A 23500-nucleotide genomic window follows, 5' to 3' on the forward strand; every position below is an offset into this window, starting at 1 on the left:
TCATGTTATATTTACAGATGTATTTTGAGCATGTATTGGCATTGTATTTGACACATTTCCCATACTAACTGATTTTTGGGCAAACAGTGTATTATTCAGTATTAGGGCCCAAAATCTAAAAGCAACAATGATATACACACCTTTAAATGAAAGTTAAATACACTAATATTTTTAATTGCTAAATATTGTTTTTCATTGTGACTTAAAGGCACGTGTTTGTGTTATAGATGTCAAATTATGCGATACAAGCAAAATATGCCATTGTGGTATTTGCGTCTCAAGCAAAGACAAAACTTGCATTGACTGAAAAAGCAAATCAAGATCCAAAGGCTGTAATTAACATTCTGAAAGAGCTGAGCTACAGTGGTGAGTATCCATGCCCATATTGAAACATGTGGTGCAAGCCTTTAAGTAATTCAACCAGCCAGAGCTTTGGCCAGTGCTTAACTCACAGTCAGAAGATCGCAAGTTGAAATCCAGTTCGAGTTGAAGGTAGCCATTCGGAGTTATCCGAGTGGTTCCCTTCAACTCGAACTGAATTTCAATTGAAAATTAGCACCATTCTGTGGCCCAGTCTTTCAATGTGACTATACAATTATACATGTTGAGGGATTCCATTTTACATTAGCATGACAACACTTGGAGCAATTCATGTTTCAGCAAAATAGCAGCTGAGCTTATGAGAAATAGTTGCAGAAACACAATTATCTGACATTCCCGCATTATTCTCACCAATATTCTTTATCTCCCAATGTGCCTCCAGTGCTGGTGTTTACACACTTAACAAAGGTACTCATTTAAGGCTGAGATAACCTATGGAAGGCCTGGGACCAGTTCAGATGTTCGTCACTGATGTTAGCCATGAATAGGATTAGAATTTGGTTACTCGGATCGCTGGGTTTGTAGGGAAATGCGCTAACCACGACACCACCTCTCCCCGCACAAAGACCCCCGTGTAACCTGAACAGACTGTTGGGGTAAGTGCTCTTAGCGAGCACCTATGAAGGCTGGCATGGCACACGAGGGGGTGCGTGGCCAGTACCATGCCCGGCCGCTTTTGTCTCCCGAGCGGCGATGTTTACATTGTACTAGGTACTCATTTGAAGCTGAGTCGACCTAAGAGAGGCCCAGGACCGGTTCAGATCATCGTTACTGGTGTTGGCCTAAAGCAGGAATTGAACCTGGGTCGCCAGGTGCATAGCGCAGCGCGCTAAGTGCTACACTGACGCGTCCCATACACATACATCAAGTAATCCCTTGTTTAATGCAGATGCGTTTTTGAAAAGTGCTGCGTTAAGCAAGGTATTACTGCTACTAAATCATATTTGCACTAAAAAAAACATCCTGCAGTCATCCTATACCAGGACAAAGAAGTGAGATGAGGGTACGCTGCCGCATACTGTATCACTCAGCGTATTGCACCAATCTGCTCAGCTGCGCTGTAATACGATAAAAGCTGACAAATAAAATAGGCATTGATTTCATGTTATTGATTCTGTTCAATGTTTAGGTGACTGTACAGAGAAAGTGATAGAAGCCATGCGTTGAGATAATTGGAAACATGTGGCCGGAAGGCACTGTAATCATTATTCAATGAAAGACACGTGTTATTGTAAAGTGGGAGGGGTACTGTCCGATAGGGGTGGGGCCGAGTGAGCATATAAGGGGGAGCAAGGCCCACGGTCAGCGCACTTGCTCGGGGACTAATCGATGACCACAGGTGGACGACATCAGGGCAGACTATTCGAGATCAACAAAGTGGAAACCATCGGGGCTGAAGATAGTAATCACGAGTGTGGCGGTTGTTATACTAGGAACTGTAAATACATTCAGTTAGAAATACATCTCTTCTACAAAAATGGATGCATCCATGCCTCTTAAGGATCTTCTTTACAAATGGACATATGTCCGAATTGACAGGGCAGAATCGATTTTGTGTGGCAGAATCGATATTATGGATCATAATTTGCGATCCATAACATGCTCACTTTTACTTAATGTCCGCTTTTATCATATTACAGCGCAGCTCAAAATAGTTTAATAAAGTATTAAAGCTTTCAAGTCACATATGTGACTTTACCAAAAAAACCAATGAATCAAAATAGTTTGCTGTCGACCACTCAGAAACCGCATTATAATGATCATGTTCTGCATTGTAACATGCGTGTCCTGCGTTGTACAAAGGGATCTGACCATAAATGATGTCACGCACCTGGGGGGGGGGGGTCAGACATTTTTGACAATGTGTGACGAGGGGGGGGTTTGAGAAATGTGATGTCACATTAAAATGCGCAACTTTAAATGGAAACAACACGTTCTACTTAATTAAATAGAATTGTTATAACAACATTAATTTTGATTAATTTTTATTATTAACTATTTGATTATTTAAATTCACTAAGGTCACCTTTTATTTATTCCACGAAGGAGCATTTTGCTTCTCCATCGGAAAATGGAGAAGCATAAATTTAGTTATTCAACATTTAGATTTTAATGATTCTACTAGGGCTTTTCATTCTCTGTAATGAATATGTGATTGTTATAATTGTACTCTCCATTTTGCTTCATTCTACTACAAAGTTTCAAGTATTTTTTATAGTTATAATTACTTTTAATATATGATAATTATAAGAGAATTTGAATATAATATTCTCAACCCCTACCCCTGGGGAGAAGTATATTATCCTTTAGCTCATATTTGGTGTAAGCCCCTAATAAACCCTTGGTGTAAGCCCCTAATAAACCCCTGGCGTAAGCCCCTAAAGAAGATCTGCCTCCGAGTCGTCTTTGCACCACAACAACTGGTGTTGTAAGTGACTTCAGTGCTCGCCGCCATGTCCAAGTCTGACACGAGATGAAGAATCCCGCCAGCGGTGCATTCCGACGACGAAGATATTGCGGAGGAGGGTCCTGCGGTGATCCCGGAGACCGGGACCCTGGAGATGTGCCCCATGGAGCCGGGTCGGGTGGAGCAGGAGGAGACGGCGGCGGTGGAGCCGGCACACTGCCGCCGGACATGAGGTGGGCCTTCTCAGGGCAGCTGGAGCTGGTCCTGCGGACGGTGGCGCAGCTCGCCATCACGGTGGCCGAGGTGGGAGAGCGTGTGCACGTTCCCGACACATTTTTGGAGCGGGAGTGGTGGATTCCCGCCACTTCAACTCCCGCATCTTTTTAATTTTGCGCCAACTCCCCAACGGACGCGCCGCGGGAGTTGGGCGTCATTTTTTATGCGACACCATCGGGCGCCATTTTGCGTGCGACGCCGTGACCAGGCGCCATTTTGGATGCGACGCCGCAAACCGCCGCCATGACCGCCATCATGACCGCCGCCATGGCCGCCGCCATGGTCGCCGACGCTCCGCCGCCGCAGTTCCGCACCCCGCCGCGGCATGCCAGTTGGGGGCCGGGCCTTACGCGGCTCGACAACTTGGCGTCGCTGCCGCGGCCTTGGAGACGCCGTCGGGGGGGGGCTGTAGGTGCGTCCTTGCCATACATATCGTCGGGTGACCGGCGGCTGCGCCGGTTGCCTCCTGTCGCGCCGTTCATCGCGAAGGGGGGCGACTGGCTGGCCTTTCAAGACCGCTTCGATGCGGCGTACTAGTCGGTGAGTTCGCCGATGGAAGAGGTGCTGCGGGCCCTTCCGACGTGCTTGGACGAGTGGGCGCTACAGGCGTTCAAGGCTATCCCACTGGCTGACAGAGCATCGCTCCTGGCGGTGTACCAACAGATGGCTGCCGTGTTTGAGCCGCCGTCCAGCACACGCTTGAAGTTTTCCATACGGCGGCGGGAGGAGGAGAGTCACCACTTGCGTACCGCTGCTCCCTCCTGGCGCTGGCTCAGGCTGCATACCCCGACCTTGCGGGCAAGGTGTTGGACTCGCCTTCGAACAACTGCTCTCCCTTACGTGGAAGCTCATTATCGCATTATCTATAGCTGAGGAGGGTCACATAACATCTTTAAAAGTGGTCCAGAACATTCAGGCACACCTTGCGTTGCAACAGCCGCCCGGGGTGGCGGCGTGCGCGGGGTCTCAGCGACTGCAGAGGCGACCCTCGCGGCCCTGGCAGTGCCCGACCACCGTGGAAGGGGTGCCGGAGGTCGCCGGCCGGAGCAGCGGTGGTGGGCGGGACTTCCTCGCCCGCAGGGCTCTGAGCCGGTCTCCTGCTTCCACTGTGGTTAGCGGGGCCACATCGAGCGGGGCTGCTGCAATGCTCCCGGGGCGTTCGCCAAGGCCTCTTCTCCTTCCACCGGCTTCTCGTCAGGAGCAGCTTCGGGGCCCCATGCAAGTCGCAATCTCTCACTGTACTGTCCCCCCTTGCTGCCAGTGTGCGGGCCTTGACTAAGGTGTCTGTCACTATACCACCGGGGTCACAAGTCCTACTACCCCTCAGGCTGTGCAGACCATTGAAATTGGATTCCCCGGAGGCAGGTATCCTCTTGTCTCCCTCTAATTACTTTTCAAGGACGGACGGGTTGGTAGGCGCATTGACAGCCGTGTCGGAGGGCCAGGACCCCTTTTTACAGGTCCTAAATTCGGGGCCCTCGCCAATCGTCATTCCGGCCAGTGCCGTTTTAGCACACACCACCCCGGGCCCTCCTCCCCACGACGCTAGGCCAGCTAGAGGGGTTGTGGCAGGTGTGCTGCACAAGGGGAGGACCAACGCATTGTGGATTGATGCGTTGTGTAACGAGAATGCCTCGGTATCCTCTGAGGAGCGCCAGCGGCTCCGCAAACTCATTGTGAGGTTCATCGATGTGTTTAGTAAGAGTAAATTCGATCTCGGTCACACCCCTCTTTTGGAACATCACATTGATACGGGCAACTCGGCCCCTATTAGGCTGAATTCACACTGCTTTAGCCCGGCAGAAAAGGACCATGTCCACTCCGCAGTTGACGAGATGTTGGCAGCAGACATTATCTCCCCATCCACTAGCCCTTGGGGTGCCCCCATTGTGCTGGTCAAGAAACGGGACGGGAATCTCCATTTCTGCGTCGACTTCTGTAAATTGAACAAGATCTCGGTGGCTGATGCATATCCATTGCCTCACATGGATGATTCCCTGGACACTCTCTCGGGTGCGTGGTTCTTTTCGACCCTAGACTTGCTCTCAGGCTTCTGACAATTCCCACTGGACGAGGCCTCTAGACCCAAGGCAGAGTTCTGCACACCCCAGGGGTTCCAATTCAATCGGCTTCCTATGGGTCTCCATTTGGCCCCGGCCACCTTCCAGCGTCTCATGGAGATGGTCTTGGCGGGGCTGCAGTGGGAATCTTGTTTAATCTACTTAAACGATGTTATTGTTTTTGGCCGTACGTTTGACGAGCACTTGCAATGTCTTGAGGCAGTGTTCGTCAAAGTGCGGGCCGCGGGCTTGAAGTTCAAACCACAGAAATGTCACTTATTGCAACCATCGGTGAAGTATTTGGGACACATTGTGAGTGCGTCAGGTGTTGCCTTCGATCCGGAAAAGACAGCTTGTGTCCGGACGTGGCCGACTCCTACATCTGTCGCTGAGGTGCGTAGCATCGTACTATCGTTGGTTCATCTGCGATTTTGTGACAATTGCAAAGCCACTGCACACACTCTCCGCCAAAGATCAAAATTTTCGCTGGGGGGTAGAGGAGGAAGCCGCTTTTGTGGCACTTCGCACGGCCTTGGCGGATGTGCCGTCCTTGGGGTATCCGGACTTCTCGAAACCGTTCCTCCTCGACACCGATGCCAGTGACACGGGCATCGGGGCTGTCCTGGCTCAGGTGTTCGAAGGGGTTGAGAGGGTGGTGGCCTATGGCAGCCGTGTTTTGTCTCCCACTGAACAGTGGTACTGTGTGACCTAGAGGGAGCTGCTTGCCATAGTGTTCTTTGTTCAGCTGTACAGGCCCTATTTGTATGGTAGGCGGTTTACCGTCCGGACCGACCATGTGGCTCAGCAATATTCGCTGCGTATTGACCAGCTCTTGCGTCAGCTGTCCCGCTGGCTCGAGGTGCTCCAAGAGTACCTCTTTTACGTCATCCACAGGAAGGCGGCACAGCATGGAAATGCGGATGGCCTTTCCAGGCTGCCTACGGACGGCGGGTGCGCTTGTGCCCTGGGTTCTAGCCGCTGCACGGCCCCAGTGGACACCGTGGCCCAGTTGGTTGAATCGGCCGAAGCGGCTCCCCCTCTGGGTGTGGCGTTGCCTGTTGATTTCGGCCTGGGACTCCCCCGAGAGGTATGGTCCAAGTTGCAGATGGAGGATTCCTCTCTGCTGAGGCTACGATGTCATTTTGGGCCAAATGCCCTTAGCTCAGCTCTGTCGGCTGCCCCGGTGATTACTGTGCATGACAGTCTCCTCATGCATTGGGATGCCCAATTGGAACGCTATTGTGTGGTTGTGCCCATTGGCCTACGAGGTAAATTAACCCGATATATTCACAAGAAACTTATGCACCTTGGCTACAATAAGACCTTGTTGACCCTTAAATGGGACTACTATTGGCTGGGTGTGGAGGGTGACGTGGCACTGATTTTGACGGGTTGCCATGACTGTGCGCGGAGGAAGGCCCCAGTTGGTCAGGATCGGGCCCCGCTGCAGTCCATCCGGGTTTCTCGTGTCAATGAGCTCGTGGCACGCGACATTTTGGCCCATTCCCAGCATCCCAATGGAGCCACAGGTACCTCTTGGTCGGAGTCGAGTACCTCACACATTGGCCTATGGCGTGGCCTCTGATGGACAAGTCAGCCTCGTCCATCACTGAAGCATTCGTACAGGGGTACTTTCTGGACAAGGTTGCGCCAGAACAGCTGTTAACCGATCAGGGGCGGAACTTTTCTTCTCGGTTGCTCAATGAGGTCTGCGACCTCCTTGGCACAAAGAAAATCCGCACCTAGTCCTACCATCCCCAGTCCGACGGGATGGTAGAGCGCTTGAACCGCACCCTCACATCCATGCTGTGCCACCACGTGAGTGCGTCCCAATCGGACTGGGACCTGTTCATTTCGGGGGTTCTAGCCGCGTATAGGTTGGCTCCTCATGTCTTGAAAGGGTTTCCCTTTTATTTGATGTATGGAAGGGAACCAGAGCCCCCGATGCACGTCCAACTGGACCTAGGGCCTTCTAAAAAAGGTTCGCCAGTGCCCGCCCCAATGAAGGTCGTGCTCGACTGGTTGCATGAGGCACGGCAGGCGGCTTTGGATAATTCTGCCTTCCATGGGAAAATGGCCAGAAGGCGTGGTTGCACTGCCCCCAAGTACCTGTTGGCACGTCCCCTATATTGCATCGCACTTAGCAGGGCCCTGTTTAGGTCGTAGAGGTCCGCCGACCACAATGTATCCGTATTCGGTTGGGTCGCCATCACTGCATAGTGCACCCGTCTCGGCTCAAGTAGGTTGTACCACCTGGCCTCACTGATTCATCCCAACTTCCGGAGCGGCCGGAGATTGATGCGTCCGACAAGCCAGGCCGCACAGATCATGATGGCGTGAGCGATGCCCTGCCTGTGTGCGTGCCTGCAGAGCACCCGCCAGTAACACCTTCAGTGATGCCTCATCCGGTGGATGTACCGGCGACGGACCTGTCGCTGCCAGGACACCGCCGGTTCCGACGACCGACGCCGCACGGGGAAGCAGGCCGGCAGCACACAAACGCTCGAGGGGCGTGCGAATCCGGTGACGGCCAGTGGGGCCATTTTCTTCGGCCTCCGGCCTTCATCGCCCACTTTTACGCTGTCCCGTGTGATGAAGGTCCAAGGGGCCATTTTCATCGGCCTTCAGCCTTCGTCGCCACTTTTACCTTGTTCCGTGTCATGGCGGGCTCCAAACTTTGCCTTGCACTGTGCTGCCCTAATGTTGGGTTCGTGCTCTAGCAGCCGGTCCGGCCTTCACACGTGGGTCACTTCGCGCTTTTCATGTTGTTATCTTCCTATTCGGGTTATTGGGCTCCGCTTTCGTAATTGTTACAGCCGGGTCAGCTGATTTTTTTTCACGGGGGGGGGGGGGTGATGTAGAGGAGTAGTCGGGGATATTGCGTCACGCTCACCTTCCGATGTGATGTCATGCGGACCTTTCGGTGCGATGACGTTATGGGAAGTGACGTCTTGCACAGGGGGTGAGGCGATCACGTTATGTCTCCCGGTGGTACTTAAGCGGGAACTCGTGACGTCAGTGAGGTCGTCGCAGGAGCCCGGGAACGCGAAGTGTGTAAGTTAGACCCAGAGGTAGGGCTGACAGAGTCTAGAAGGGAACTAGCACTAGCATTAGGAGTGGCTGCTTTACCCGGCCGCCCGATGTTGGATGATCCCTCGGCCGGGAAGCTAGTTGTGCTAGGGAGCCTAGGACCCCTACCCCTGGGGAGAAGTATATTATCTTTTAGCCCGTATTTGGCTTAAGCCCCTAATAAACCCTTGGCGTAAGCCCCTAATAAACCCCTGGCGTAAGCCCCTAAAGAAGATCTGCCTCCGAGTCGTCTTTGCACCACAACACATGTTTTCGCCTACAACGGGGGTGGGGAACATCCGGCCCGCGAGCCTTATAAGGCCCGCGAAATCATTTGGTCTGGCCCTGCCAAGGCAACCGCAGGCAGGACTCGAAATTCAATAAATCTAGGAGCAAACCTGGAAAAGCAGTTGCGAGCAGCAACATCATCAATACCAGCTAATATCACACGCCTCACCCAAGAGAAGCAGTTCCAGTCATCATATTAGGAGTGAGTTAATTAAATGTTTGACCAAATATAACATGCTAATTTTTAAATTGATAGTTTTGTATGGCCCGCGAATGATGTTATAAATATCCAAATGGCCCTTGGCAGAAAAAAGGTTCCCCACCTCTGGCCTACATCAGAGTGCAGGGCCAAATTAAATACGCGTTACAATGACGATAGTTTAAAGCGATTTGAAGCATGATTTATTTTCAAAATGGAAATATGGTTTCGGGGGGGGGGGGGGGGTGGTAAAAAATCGTCCAAAATCGCGTGACGTCATTTATGGACGGCCCCAAACAGCGTTCTCGAATGGAAGAACCGCAAGGACTTACTGTACACACATTCACAAACCGCTTAATATACAACCAATGACCACTGATTGCCAACAAATGGTAGCGTGTATACCAGTGTGTATGTGTTAACATCCCACGATGACATTTCACGTAAAAAAAATTGATACAAATGCATGTTTTATTCAGCAATACATCATGCCTTGGTAAGTGTTATTCTGTTTTAGAAGATAATCAGGTTACGAAATTATTTTTTGTTGTGAAATCTAAAAAAAGTATTTAGTAAATTTAATAGAGTAAACTAATGTTTCTATATTCTTCAGAATTTGAAGAAAGCCCTGGTACCAATACTGGAGAAGCACTTCTGCAAGTGGTGGCATTAATCAATTCATACAAACAACAACAACGCCTTCCAATACTGTGGAATCAAAATAAACATATCTCATTTATTGTCACAGACGGTATGTTAAACATGCGATGGTGAGTTACATGATGAATCATTCCCATTTCCTGAATGTTTCTACTTTTATCCTTTACATGTTTTGATTGAAAAAAATAATCCTTGATACAATATACATTTCTCCACGATGGATTATTAAATAATTCTTCTTGCATTTTCCTGATATACAGGCATTTCTCGATTTACCAACACCCGACTTACGAACACCTGTACTTGCGAACCAGCTTCCATAAAATACTTTTTTTGTCTAACATCGAATTAAAACGTTAACTCATGCTTGCAAACTGAACCGCGGGACTATTTTGTTCAGCGGAGCGATCCACTGTGAGATGTTATGAGTTAGCCTTTCGCTGGGAGTGAGTGTGTATGTGTGTCTGCGCTCGCGCACGTGGGTGTGAAAGTGAGTTGGTGAAAGTGAATGTGTACACTAAACCACGACTGAAATATCTATCTAATAAGCTTGTGCCAGAGGCCCCGGGGTGCCAGGCATCTATGACGTCTCCTAGCCAAACCCCATCTGGTAGAGCCAGGAGATTGAATCTTTACCCTCAGGGCGCCTCCAGAAACAACGACAAGCCACTACGGATGGCCATGTGGAATGTTCAAACGCTCACTGCGGAGGAGAGGCTGCCACTCCTCTGTCAGGAGCTGGACCGGTACCGCCTGGATCTCTGTGGCATTCAGGAGGTCCGGTGGACCGGCTCTGGCTCCTGTCACCATGAGGGGTGGACAGTCCTCTACTTGGGGCAGGAGACTGCCAAACAACAGGGTGTGGCTCTTCAGATGCCTTCTATGACCTCCTGTCACAGGTGCTGGCTAAAGTGGCCCCTCAGGATAGAGTGATCTTTTTGGGTGACTGCAATGCCCGAGTTGGTCATGATGCTGGCACCTGGTCTGGAGTGATTGGAAGGCATGAGCCATATTAGCTCAATAACAACGGTAGGAGGCTGCTAGATTTTTGTGCAGCCAATGGGCTTGTAATTACCAACACTCTGTTCTGGCATTGGCGCATCCACACAACATCATGGATGCATGCCGGGTCCAAGCAAGAACATCTGCTCCATCATTGTATCCTTTTAAACCCTATCTTTGTCCCATTACTTCACCAGCACTCCTTCCAAACTTCATTCTGCTCTTAAAAATAACACCATCTCCGAGCTACTGCTATTCGTCCAAGGTTCGCCGCTCTTCATCCTTTCACATAAAATACTTGTGCAAACTATTAATTCTACTTTTCTTATTTCTGGGTGGTATTGAGCTTCATCCTGGCCCAAATGAAAAGAACTCGTATAATTCTGTAGATTTTTCTGGCAGGAAAGGTGTTGGTGTTCTACATGTCAACATCAGAGGGCTTGTGATTAAATTAAGTCAACTAAAACTAGAAGTGGAAAATTTTGATCCGGACATTTTTTGCCTAACAGAAACATTTCTCACTCCTGCCGTTAATGACTTGCAGATTGTGATTGACAACTACAACCTTTTTCGACTTGACCGAGGATCTAAAGGAGGTGGAATTGCCATCTATGTTCGTAATACTATTGCATGTTCACTAGCTCACTCCTTGTTTAAAAAATGTTGCTTTGAAGGTCTGGCTCTCAGAATAACTCTCCCAAATAATCAACAGATATTGGTGGTGTGCTGCTATGACTGCCTAGTAGGAAGGATGTTGAAGCTGCATCTGTACTGAGAGAGCTTTTTGGGGGCCTCCCTAAAGGTAAAATAGTTTTAGTGGGTGATCTAAATTGAAATTGGCTAAACCCGCCGGCCGTGGTCACAAATTTTGCAGATGAATGTAATCTGTTTCAATTAATAAATGTCCCCACAAGACCCAACCTAAAAAAGTCCGGGACAGTCATCTCTGCTTGACGTCCTATTGACAAATGCCCCTCACAATTTCACACTGACTGGTGTTCTGGGTAATAACCTTAGTGATCACTCCTTCACTTTTTGGGGTGAGATCATCAGCCAGACCCAAAGCCCCCCTAAATTGGTTGAGAAGCACTCTATGAGACACTTCAGCACTCAGGCATTTACTAATGATGTGCTTCACTCGGATATTGACAAGGTCTGTGATATCCCCAACCTGACTACGGCTTGGGAGACCTTCAGGTACACGTTTCTCCAAATTCTTAACAAACATGCTCCGTTGGTTAGATTTAAAACTAAAGGCAACCGCCCACCATGGTTTGATCCTTTGATTACAGAGCTCATGAAAACTAGGGACAAGGCTTGGGCATGTGCTCAGAAAAGTAATTTGGTCTATGACTGGCTAGAATACAGGATTTTAAGGAATAGATGCGTCAAAAAAATACGGCATGCAAAAAATGCCTAATTTTCCTCCACTCTCCTGGAATAACATGGAAATGCCAGGATTTTTTTGAAAAAAAAATCAAATGTATCGAAAAGGCATCCAAAACAGACAATCTGCCCGTTGAGCTTAACCGAAATGGGGAATATTTTTCAGATCCCAAAAATATAGTTGACAATTTTAACTTTCATTTTTCTGAAGCTGGTAATCTTTTTGATAATGTATTGGGAGTCACCCCTGCTCATGAAAATTCCTACACCCCTGTCCAAACATTAAACGAATTTAGTTTCCAGCCAATCCACGAAAGTAATGCTCTGAAACAACTGTCCTACCTCAAAGGGTCCTCCTCTACCGGAGCAGATAGTATTCCCGTCTTTGCTCTACAAACTGTTGGTCACCTAATATACAAACCTATAGCCCATTTTTTCAACCTGTCCATCAAAGAAGCATCAGTTCCTCTAGCATGGAAACATTCCTATGTCCGTCCACTTCACAAAGGGGGCCCTAAAGATGATCCAAATAACTACCGACCTATCTCAATTTTGTTCCCGTTGATGAATTTTTTTTAAAAAATATTGACCTACCAAATTAGCAGTTTCCCGTCCACCAACAATCTACTACATCTAAAACAATCTGGGTTCCGAAAAAAATACAGCACCACATATGCTGCATTAGCCTCTTTGAATCACATTTACAGTAGCCTTGATAATAAGCAGTACTGTGCCGGTCTTTATCTAAACCTGTCCAAAGCTTTTGATACAGTAGACCACAACACCCTGCTTAGTAAACTAAGTTGCCTCGGTTTTTCCGAAAACGCAGTAAAATGGTTACAAAATTACCTCTTTTCTCGCACCCAAACTGTATTCACAGATGGTTGGAGGTCAAACAGTGTTAAGATAACAAAAGGGGTTCCACAGGGTTCCATCCTCGGCCCCCTCTTGTTCTCTCTTTATGTCAATGACTTGGGCACTGACCTGGATCATTCCAGGGTAAATCTTTTGCAGATGACACGATACTGATTACTGCTGGCCGCTCTCTGGATGACGTGATTGCTAAGCTCCAGGGTGATTTCAACAAACTACAACATCAGCTAGTTGCTCTTAAACTATTCCTGAATACCTCCAAAACCAAGGTGCTATGCTTCTCACCAGGACTAAAGCAGGAAGTTATTTTTCCCCAATTACATTCCGTAAATAATTATCATATAGAGCAAGTCAAGATCTATAAGTATCTTGGGGTCATCCTGGATTCAAAACTAAATTTTGAAGATCACATTGATTATATTGGTAAAAAGACAAAAATCAAAATTAGTTTTCTGTTTTAAAGTCAAAAATTAGCATGTAACTGGGAGATTAGCATGCTGTTAGTGTAGCTATGTTAAAGTCAGAGTTTACATATCTCTGTTGATATGTAAACTCTGACTTTAACATAGCTACTTCTGTGACCAGTGACATGCTAATCCCTCACACTAGCATCATGCTAATATCCCAGTTACATGCTAATTTCTGACTTTAACACCCTGTTAATCCAACACATTAACAAAATGAATAAACTGAAACTGAAAACATAGTGACGGATCAGCGGATGCGAGCCCATATCCTTGACACCAGGACCTACTGTGGAGCTGATCTGCCCTCTGATCATCGACTAGTCATCTTTAAGATGTGCCTGCCATTCTTCCACTCCGGTGGTGGGTGTTCACCCATGACCTCATTCCAACCTAAGGTGGCCTGGTCTGAGTTAGCTGATGAATGTTGGAAGCGAGAATTTAATCATCGCTTGCGGCTGGGGTTGGCATCGTCCCTCATTCCTCCTGATGTCGAGGGTAAATGGGTGAGGTTTAGGACTGTGACTCGTGTAGCTGCAATGGCTATTTTGGGTACGTGATCCAGACCTCCCCAGTTACCTTGGCTGACAGAGGAGGTGTACAGGATGGTTGAGAAAAAGCGACAGGCCCACTCTAATCGTCTACAGCATCCCACATCAGAGAATGAGGAGGCTTACCGCATCCTTCGCTCAGAGGTTTGAAGAGCCATGAGGCGCTGCAAGGATGGGTGGTGGTCAGGGGTTGCTGAGGAGATGGAGTCTGCCTCAGTGGCCCCCGATCACAAATCCCTATTTAACTTAATCAAAAAAGTAACTTGCAGCGCTACACCTATTACCATAATTAGGTGAAAAAATGGTGATCCAATCTCCGACCCCCAGGAACAGGTTTGCAGATTTGCTGAGCAATTTCTGTGAGGTCCTGGGGGAGGGGAAAACCCTCCGTCAGGAAAACATCGTGGTACAAAATGGGGATGACCCTGATGAGGCTGCGGTGCCTCAAATATTGGAAGAAGTCACCCCCTGTGACCAAGAAAGGCACCGGGCAGAGATGATCTCCCAAGCGAAATGCTGAGGGAGGGTAGCGTTTGTGCACAGACTGCCCTACATGACATCATAACAACGGTCTGGACCACTGGATGGGTTCCGCAGGATTGGAAGGTTGCCCTGGTGGTCCCTCTCTTTAAGAAGGGGGATCCCACAGACTGTAACAATCACAGGGGCACCTCACTCCTCAGTGTGCCGGGAAAGGTCCTGGCAAGGATTATTCAACATCGCCTTGCTAGGCACGCTGGGGAGAGGCTTGTGGAGCCCCAATGTGGTATAGGGAAAGGGCGGTCCTGCACAGATGCCATATTTTCTGTCCGTCTGCTACAGCAGAGGTGTAGGGAATTTCAGTAAGACCTACATCTCTGCTTTATTGACCTGGTCAAGGCCTATGATACCATCGGTAGGCCTGGGCTCTGGGTTGTTCTCCGTGCTTTCAGAATCCCTGACCCTCTGCTCATGATCATTAAGGACCTTCATGATGAGAAGCGGGCCCGGGTAAAACTACGTGGCCGGGAGTCAGAGCCATTCCCTGTACCTTGGGGTGCGACAGGGATGTCCTCTGGCTCCCACATTATTTAACATCTATTGTGACCACGTAGTTCGTGAAGCCTTCAATAGCTGTACCGGGGGAATTCCCATTTGGTACAGATATAATGGGAGGCTGATCGATACCTGGGTGCGGTCAAGGGATTGCTCCCTATTGGTCAACCACGTGATGTATGCCAATGATTTGGTAATTGCTGCTCATTCAGAGGAGGAGTTGGAGATGCTTCTGCTGAGACTGGAGCATGCCACTAAGAGGTGGGGCCTTACCATCAGGCCCACCAAAACTATGCACCTGCCTGGGTATTTTGTACCATCGGACACTCCACCCCCCACAACTCCCAATCGGTGATGGGGCAGTTGTGGAGAGAGTGGATAGTTTCCCATATCTGGGCAGTGTGCTCATGACCGGCTCCGGTTTGGCAGCAGAGGTCTTACTCCGAATCAGTCGAGCGGCAATGTCTTTTCATCGGTTGCGTAATGCTGTGTGGAAGCTACCTGGTCTGTCGCTCTGCACGAAACTTTGGATCTTCTCGGCCACGGTCATTCCCTCCTTTCTCTATGCTTGCGAAACTTGGACCCCCCTAATGGAGCATCTTCGCTGGTTATAAACATTTAGGCTTGCCTGCCTACGATCCATCCTGGGTTTAACCAGGCTGCATTGTATGAGGAGCTCACAAATCCTTGAAAGATCTGGGCAAAGTCCCATTGGTGAGTTCCTCCGGCAAGCAAGGATGCGTTGGCTGGGTCATGTAGCCTGCATGCCCAGCTACCGCATGCCTAAACAGCTTTTGTTCGGCCGGATCGAGGGGGCTAAACGGGCGCGGCATGGGCTGGAGAAGAGATGGAGTGATGTAGTACAGGAGGACGTGGAGCTGAGTGGACTTGCCGATGACTGGTACCAGCGGTGTAAAGATCGGCATCAGTGGAGGAGGCTCGTGAAGGACGCTACTGGGCAGTTGGAGGCAGTCGCCCTCCAACAACAACAGAGGGCGGAGGAGCGATGCTCACAACAATGAACGGAGCTCCGGGTGGCTAAAGCACAGCAGGTTGGCACAGTAGGGGGCACAGGTGGTGCATCAGCCAGTCATCTCAGTCATCTTAGTCAGTCGACCCGTGGCACTTGGATCTGCCCCGTGACCTCCTGCCCGCGGGCGTTCGACACTTCACGTGGCCTCAAGGTGCACATGGCCTGGCACAAGTGTCGTGGTGACGTCACCGCCGCTTAGTCGCGAATGGCGGTTGTTGTTGTTGCCTCCGTGTGTGTTTGTGAGGAGTGGTAGTGAAATGGTTAGCATGGTGCCCTACCAACCTGGTGACTCGAGTTTGGTTCCCGCTCATTACCGACACCAGTAACTTATCTAAATTGGTCCTGGGCCTCCCCTAGGTCGACTTAGCTCAAATGAGTACCTGGTGCGGTGAGTCAACATCGTTACTGGGGAGTCAAAGATGGCCGGGTGTGGTGCTAGCCACCCACCCCCTCGTGTGCCGGTTTTTATAGGCGCTGCTTGCTAACAGTACTTGCCCCAACAGTCTGTTAAGGGTACACGGGCGATCGTCGGTGTGTGCGTCTTTCTGTGCTTGTGCACGCGTGTCCTCGTGTGTGTGTGCATAATTGTGGGGACTCATTACACCCCTTCCAATAAGCAATCCAGCATCGGACGTCAAGGTAAGTAAAACTAATACAGGTTTTTTTTTCTATTTATGTTACTTTATTTTACTATCAAATATATTTTACACTATTAAATGCACATTTTCAATATTTATTATTTATGAGTTTAACAATATTTCCCTTTGTTGAACTGTAACGTACCGTATGTGCATTTAAATACAGTACATTATTGTATACCGACTTACGAACCATTCTGCTTATGAAAGGTTCTGGGGAACTTAACTCGTTCGTAAGTTGAGGACTGCCCGTATTTTACCTCCTTGTTAGGTTTGGACATTTTTTCAAACCTTAATACATGCCCCAACATGGAGGCATAAGCTGCCACCATAGCGACATGCGACTTTTGCTGCACATATTGTGTCCATGCTGTGTCCCTGCTTTCTCACTCCAACACACACATTTCCACACATTGTTTCCACTTCTCTCAGTTTAACACATACGCTTTTGTGACCAATATCCATAATGTAGGTTTTTTAGGTTAGATAGAGTAAATATAAATGTGTAGTTAAACCCGCCACCGCCCGACACAGTCATTTAGTAAGGTTTGTCACGTAAACAGAACATGCCAATTCATTACTAGTACAGCATACTGGTGTGTTGGAGAGCAAATTCACAACATTTACAATCTGAGTACTATGTTTCGCCAGTAATTACAACTAGCTTCATCAGGCGACAGCCAGATTTGTGGAGAAATCCTCCTGTTTCGTTCCTTAAATAGAGCGATAGATGTGATACGTCACTTGTGAGCCCTTCACGTGCGAAGGTGGGGGGGGGGGGGGTTAATGAATGCTATAAATTACAATGGGTAACCATTGCCAGTTGGGTTATTCATATGGTAACGTAGATTATGCCTGCACATTATGCATGCCCATTCCTATTTATGTGCAATAAAATAGTACATGTTATTGTCTGAGTACAGGTGTAGTGGTATTAAATGGATCGCTACGGCGCATAGCGCCAAGTGGCGTGAAACAGGTGCAGAAGCTAACACACCATGCAGTACCATGCAGTGGGTCACTAGGGGCATGGTACTGGGTGCTAGCAGGAGGAAGCCGGACGAGTAGGGGATTGCAGCCTCCACCAGCGCCGCAGCGAATCACCACAGAGTATGCCACTATAAGAGTGTGATGGGGGGAGGCTGGTGGTAGGGGCTATCTGAGGACGTGTAATATGGGCCAAAGGTGAACGAGGGGGCACGGGGGGGAGTAGCTGTGTACGTCTAGAGAGTTCTCGATAGAGGCGTGGTTGAAGGTGGAGCCAGAAAGGGAACAGGTGCGGTGTAGCCTGGAACTGTTGGGAAGATTCTAGACGTAGGGCGTGGCCGAGGGTGGAGCCAGGCCTCGTTGAGAGGGATAAAAGGGAAGCCCCGATCACATATCCGGGCTGTCTAGTGTGAAGGGGAACCCAAGAGCTACGTCTACATCTTTGTCCCTGTCTTCGACATCGTGGGCAGGCAGCACGTGGCTGCGCTGTCCCGATTATAGATTGTCTCATAACAACAGTGAGAATCGGTGTGTTGTAGTCCTATGCATAACAAGATTGATAATAGGTGTATTTAGACCCGTGTGTAATGGTATTATGTAAGTGTGAAATAAATGTTGCCTCCTAAATAGTGTATCAGAATGACTCACTAAATACGTAATTGCTATTTATGTATAGTTACCTGTATAGGCATGCATTTAAACAATGTATTATTTGATTTGAAGCGTTCGCGACTGCAGGAATTACTCCTTGGTTATTTCGATAAAGTCACGTAGAGAGAAAATAAATTAAATAATATAATACAATGTGTCGATTGCAACACAAGCCGTCATCATCAGGTAGAACTAAATTTGAGAGAGAGACAAAATACAGACACGGAGACACACAGAGACCCAATGCTCTGTGTCGTGGCCTTAAATAGAGAGGGGGTGCAGGGAGAGAGGTGGGTCTGCTGGAGCAGAGAAATTAGCATGTCAATGAGAGAGCTGTTTGGAACTCAACCCCGTGGCGGCCGGGGTAGAGAAAGAGCAAATGGACCTATGAAAGCCTGGTAAATTTTTAGAGAGAGAAATAGGCAGTTTGAGAAAACAAACTTAGCAAATGTTTGGAAATGTAATGCAATGCAGCACAGAGAGTCGGCTAACATACAGTTAACACATAGCCTGGTTGATTACGTTCTACAAAGATTGCTAAATTAGAGCTCAAACTTGATTTGAAGCTTTCGTGACTGCAGGAATTACTCTTTGGTTCTTTCGGTAAAGTCACGTAGAAATAGAATGAATTAAATAATAGCGTACGACGTTTTGATTGCAACACAAGCAACCGTCATCAGGTAGAACTAAATTTGAGAGAGAGACAAAACACAGACACGGAGACACACAGACAGACACACAAGCAGAGAGAGACACACAACATAGACACACAGACTCAATGCCTCTGTGTCGTAGTCTTAAATAGAGATGGGGGGGGGGGGGTTAGAGAGAGAGGTGGGTTTGCTGGTGGCTGCTGCTAGAGCAGAGAAATTAGCATGTCAATAAATCCACCCGAAGCGACCGAGGGAAAGAAGATCGAATGGCCCTTATGAGAGCCTGGTAAATTTTAGAGAGAGAAATTGTTTGAGAAAACAAAATTTAGCAAATCATTTGGAAATGTAATGTAATGCAACACAGAGAGTCGGTTAACACATAGTTAACGCATAGCCTGGTTGATTACGAAACGTCGTACGCTATTATTTAACTTATTTTATTTCTACGTGACTTTACCGAAAGAACCAAAGAGTAATTCCTGCAGTCACGAAAGCTATAAATCAAGTTTGAACCACCTCTACGGGGAGGATGTCAGTTGTTTTCTCTCTCTCTCTCTCTCTCTGTGTCTCTGTAAAATTTCACACAACTTCAAATTTAGCAATCTTTGGACATCGTAATCAACCAGGCTATGCGTTAACTGTGTGTTAGCCGACTCTCTGTGATGCATTGCATTACATTTTGTTTTCTCAAACGGCCTATTTCTCTCAAATTTACCAGCCTCTCATAGGTCCATTCGCTCTTTCTCTCCCCCGGCCGCTTCAGGGAGGATTTCCATAAAAATCTCTGTGTCTCTGTCAAATTTCACACTTAACTTCTAATTTTAGCGATCTTTGGAGATCGTAATGAACCAGGCTATGCGTTAACTATGTGTTAGCTGACTCTCTGTGTTGCATTACCGAAAGAACCAAAGAGTAGATTAGAGCTGTGTGGAAATTCACCCCGCGGCGGCAGGGGGAGAGAAAGTCTCAGCAAGACTGGTAAATTTTAGAGAGAGTTGCGTGGAAATCCACCCCGAAGCGGCCGGGGGAGAGAAAGAGCAAATTTTTTAGAGAGAGAAATAGGCAGGTTGAGAAAACAAACTAAGCATTTTTTTGGAAATGTAATGCAATGCAACGTAATCAACCAGGCTATGCATTAACTGTGTGTTAGCCGACTCTCTGTGTTGCATTGCAATATTGGTTTGTCACAAGAAAATGTATTTTCTCCAAAAGTATACCAGCGCCAAGTGTGCCGCTGTTTTTGGATTGTGGTATCTTTTCGTCTTACACATTGTTACAGACCCACCAAAGGATTGTAACCTTATAATTTTGGTTTTTTTTTTCTGTTCAAAGCTATGTCGCCTGGAGTCTTGTACTCCTGGTAGGGTCTCCCTTTGCGAACAAGTCTGGGAGGAGGTTCCATACAAATAACGGTCCAAGAAAAGCCCCTCATGAATGGTTAAATACAAAAATCAGAGAACTCAGAGAGGTTGAGGGGTGGGTGTGATGCCAGTATAGCAGGGAGAGGGATGGTCTCAGACAAACTGGACCTTGGTGATGGACACTAGCCATTGGGATGTGGAATGTCATGTCACTAGCAGGGGGGAGGATCCAGAGCTGGTGGAGGAGGTGGACAGGTACCGATTATAAATCGTCAGTCTCACCTCCACACAGAGCATTGCCACTGGAATTAAACTTCTCGATCGGGGGTAGTCTCTTATTCCCGAGTAAACCCTGGTGAGAGGCCCCGGGCAGGTGTGGGGATACTCACAAGCCCCCGGCTGAGTGCTGTTCAGTTGGAGTTTGTCCCAGTGGATGAGAGGGTCACCTCAATGAGACTTCGGGTCTCAGAAAGGAAAACTCTGTTGTCTGTACTTATGCACAAAACAGCAGTTCAGAGTATTCAGCCTTCTTGTTGACGATGGGTGCAGTACTCCAAAGAGTGCCGCCTACCGACTCCATAGTCTTACTGGGCGACTTCAATGTTCACGTGGGGAATGATGGAGATACCTGGAGAGGTGTGATGGAGAGGAATGCCCCCCCTGATCTGAACCTGAATGGTGAGATGTTCTTGAAATGCTGCGCTAGTCACAGAATATCAATAACAAACACCACGTTTGAACACAAGGATGCTCATAAGTGTACTTAGTACCAGAGCACCTTGGGCCAAGGGTTAATGATTGACTTTAAAGTTGTATCATCGGACCTAAGGCCGAATGTTCTGGACACTTGGGTGAAGAGAGGGGCAGAGCGGTCATCTGATCACCACCTGGTGCTAAGTTAAGACACCGACCAGATAAACGTGAAAACATCTGGCAGGAGACCTAGTGCAGAAAGATTTCAACTTCCACCTCCGGGAAAACTTATCTTGCTCTTTAGGGGAGATTGTGGACATTGAGTCCGAGTGAATGATGTTCAGGACCTCGATTTTGGACGCAGATGTGTAAATCTTTTAGCTTGAAGGCAGTTGATTCCTGTCATGGCAGCAAACCTGGGACCCACTGGTGGACACCAGTGGTGAGGGAAGCTGTCAAGGGGAAGAAGGAGGCTTTCCAAGCTATGCTTGGAAAAAGGTCTCCCGACTCAATTGAAAAGTACTGGCTTGTCAAGAGGGCGTAAGCTGCAGCAGTTGCTCAAGCGACAGCCCAGGCGTAGGAGGAGTTTGGAGAGGCCATGAAGAGGGACTACCAGGCAGCCTCAAATATGTTCTGGCAAACTATCTGATGACTGAGGAGGGATTGACGGGACGTGGCCTAGGCTGTTTTCAGTAAGGGTAGCATAGCATTGATGTAAATGCCTTCCTTTCAGGAGGCAGCCCTGGTAACAGCTGGGGAAGTCGGATCCATGACAATTGCTGAAGTTGCTGTGGTGGTCGAGGCCCTTCATAGCGGAAATGCTGCTGGGGTGTACGAGATTTGCCCAGAGTTGTTGAAAGCGCTGGACAGTGTAGGAGTGTCATAGTTAACACGCCTCTTCAATTGTTCATGAAAGGTGGGTACAGTACATTTGGACTGGCAAACTGAGGTCGTGGTTCCAATTTAAAAAAGGGGACTAGAGCGTGTATTCCAACTACAGACGAATCACACACCTCAGCGTCCCAGGTAAAGCCTATGCCAGAGTGCTGGAGAAGAGGCTTTGCCTGGTGGTTGAGCATCAGATTCAGGAGGAACAATGCGATTTTTGTCATGGTCGTGAAACAATGGACCAGCTCTTTTCCCTCTCACAGATATGTGAGGGGTCATGGGAGTGTGCTTCTCCAGTCTTTCTCTGCATTGTAGATTTCGAGAAAGCATATGGTCATATTCCCAGCAATGTCTTGTGGGAGATACTGCAGGAGTATGATGTACCGATTACGTTTTTGTGAGCTATCCAGTCCCTCTATTTCCGGAGTGAGAGCTGTGTCCGTATTCTTGCTGGTAAATCAGCAAGAATGCTCATACATTAATACATACATGGGTGTTGGACTCCGCCAAGGGTGTGTCTTGTCTCCACTTCTGTTTGTAATTTTCATGGACAGGATATCAAGGATCCATACTCTTTGGGTCAATTCGGTAAAGTCACGTAGGTAAAAAATAAAATAACAAAAATCACGACGTTTCAGCCACAACACAAATGGCCTTCATCAGGTGAAGGGACCAGGCTGTCTCGAGGACAGCGCTGGAATGAAACACAGCCACGCTCAGACCGCGACCTTTAAGCTGTGTGCGAGGAAACAAGGTGCCTTGACAAAGGAATTAGCATAAAAATTAGCATTTGATTGGCCGACTTAGCATGATGAACGGTGTAGAGGTGGTGTACATGCGGGTGCACATGCCGGTTGGCGCAGGGGGGGAGGGGGAGTTTACCTATTGATGGTGTGAAAAGGGAATTTTTAAGAGCTGCGAAAGTTTGGGGTACCACTACTTGAAAAATATACTGTACCATTGAAAATTAGTTTAATGTTTGGTTCGATTTAGAACATCTTTCCAATGGTTGCTTAATTTGAAACCATCTTCTCGGTTGAAATTGTGTCTGTGTTTGTAGATCTGAATTGCCTCGTGAACAAATCTCTGATAAAAATCCGTGGGTTTGCAAAGGACCTTGGTATTGGAGAAAATTATATCGTGATCACCCACAGCGTTGTAACAGTGATCAGCTACGGCAGAAGAATTCGTTCTGCCGTGTTTCAAATCTGATTTGTGCTCGCGAATTCGGTCAGAGACATGTCGCTTTGTCTCCCCGATATAGCAATCACCGCAGGTACAACTCAATTTGTAAACCCCGGGGTACTGTAAGTCAGGAATGACACGGCAGAATGAATTCTTCTGCCGTAGCTGATCACTGTTACAACGCTGTATATAATTTTCTCCGATACCAAGGTTCTTTGCAAACTCACGGGTTTTTATCAGAGATTTGTTCACGAGGCAATTCAAATCTACAAATACAGACACAATTTTAACCGAGAAGATGGTTTCAAATTAAGCAACCATTGGAAAGATGTTCTAAATCGAACCAAAGATTAAACTAATTTTCAATGGTACAGTATATTTTTCAAGTAGTGGTACCCCAAACTTTCGCAGCTCTTTAAAATTCCCTTTTCACACCATCAATAGGTAAACTCCCCCTCCCCCCCCGCGCCAACCGGCATGTGCCCCCACATGTACATCACCTCTACACCGTTCATCATGCTAATTCGGCCAATCAAATGATATTTTTTATGCTAATTCCTTTGTCAAGGCACTTTGTTTCCTCGCACACAGTTTAAAGGTCGCGGTCTGAGCGTGGCTGTGTTTTACTCCAGCGCTGTCCTCGAGACAGCCTGGTCCCTTCACCTGATGAAGGCCACTTGTGTTGTGGCCGAAACGTCGTGATTTTTGTTGTTTTATTTTTTACCTACGTGACTTTACCGAATACAACTAAAGAGTATGG

At 47.9% G+C, this 23500-nt stretch overlaps 1 protein-coding gene across 7 annotated transcripts in view; it reads left to right on the forward strand.

Moving 5' to 3' along the window:
- LOC116942790 (complement factor B-like) overlaps positions 1 to 23500 on the forward strand; it is a 103157-nt gene that overhangs the window by 24054 nt on the left and 55603 nt on the right. For 4 of the 7 annotated variants that reach the window (XM_076067561.1, XM_076067560.1, XM_076067559.1 and 1 more), the window contains exons 8-9: positions 228 to 366; positions 9294 to 9431. In XM_076067561.1, the coding sequence (XP_075923676.1) occupies positions 228 to 366; positions 9294 to 9431 (277 nt within the window). Of the gene's footprint in view, positions 1 to 227; positions 367 to 7494; positions 8909 to 9293; positions 9451 to 23500 lie in introns of those variants that run through there. The other 3 variants (XM_076067562.1, XM_032955049.2, XR_012941837.1) reach the window with 3 other exon arrangements.

Source organism: Petromyzon marinus, chromosome 16, assembly GCF_048934315.1.
Source record: "Petromyzon marinus isolate PM22_M1 ecotype Great Lakes invasive population chromosome 16, UKy_Petmar_22M1.pri1.0, whole genome shotgun sequence".
Taxonomy (NCBI): domain Eukaryota; kingdom Metazoa; phylum Chordata; class Hyperoartia; order Petromyzontiformes; family Petromyzontidae; genus Petromyzon; species Petromyzon marinus.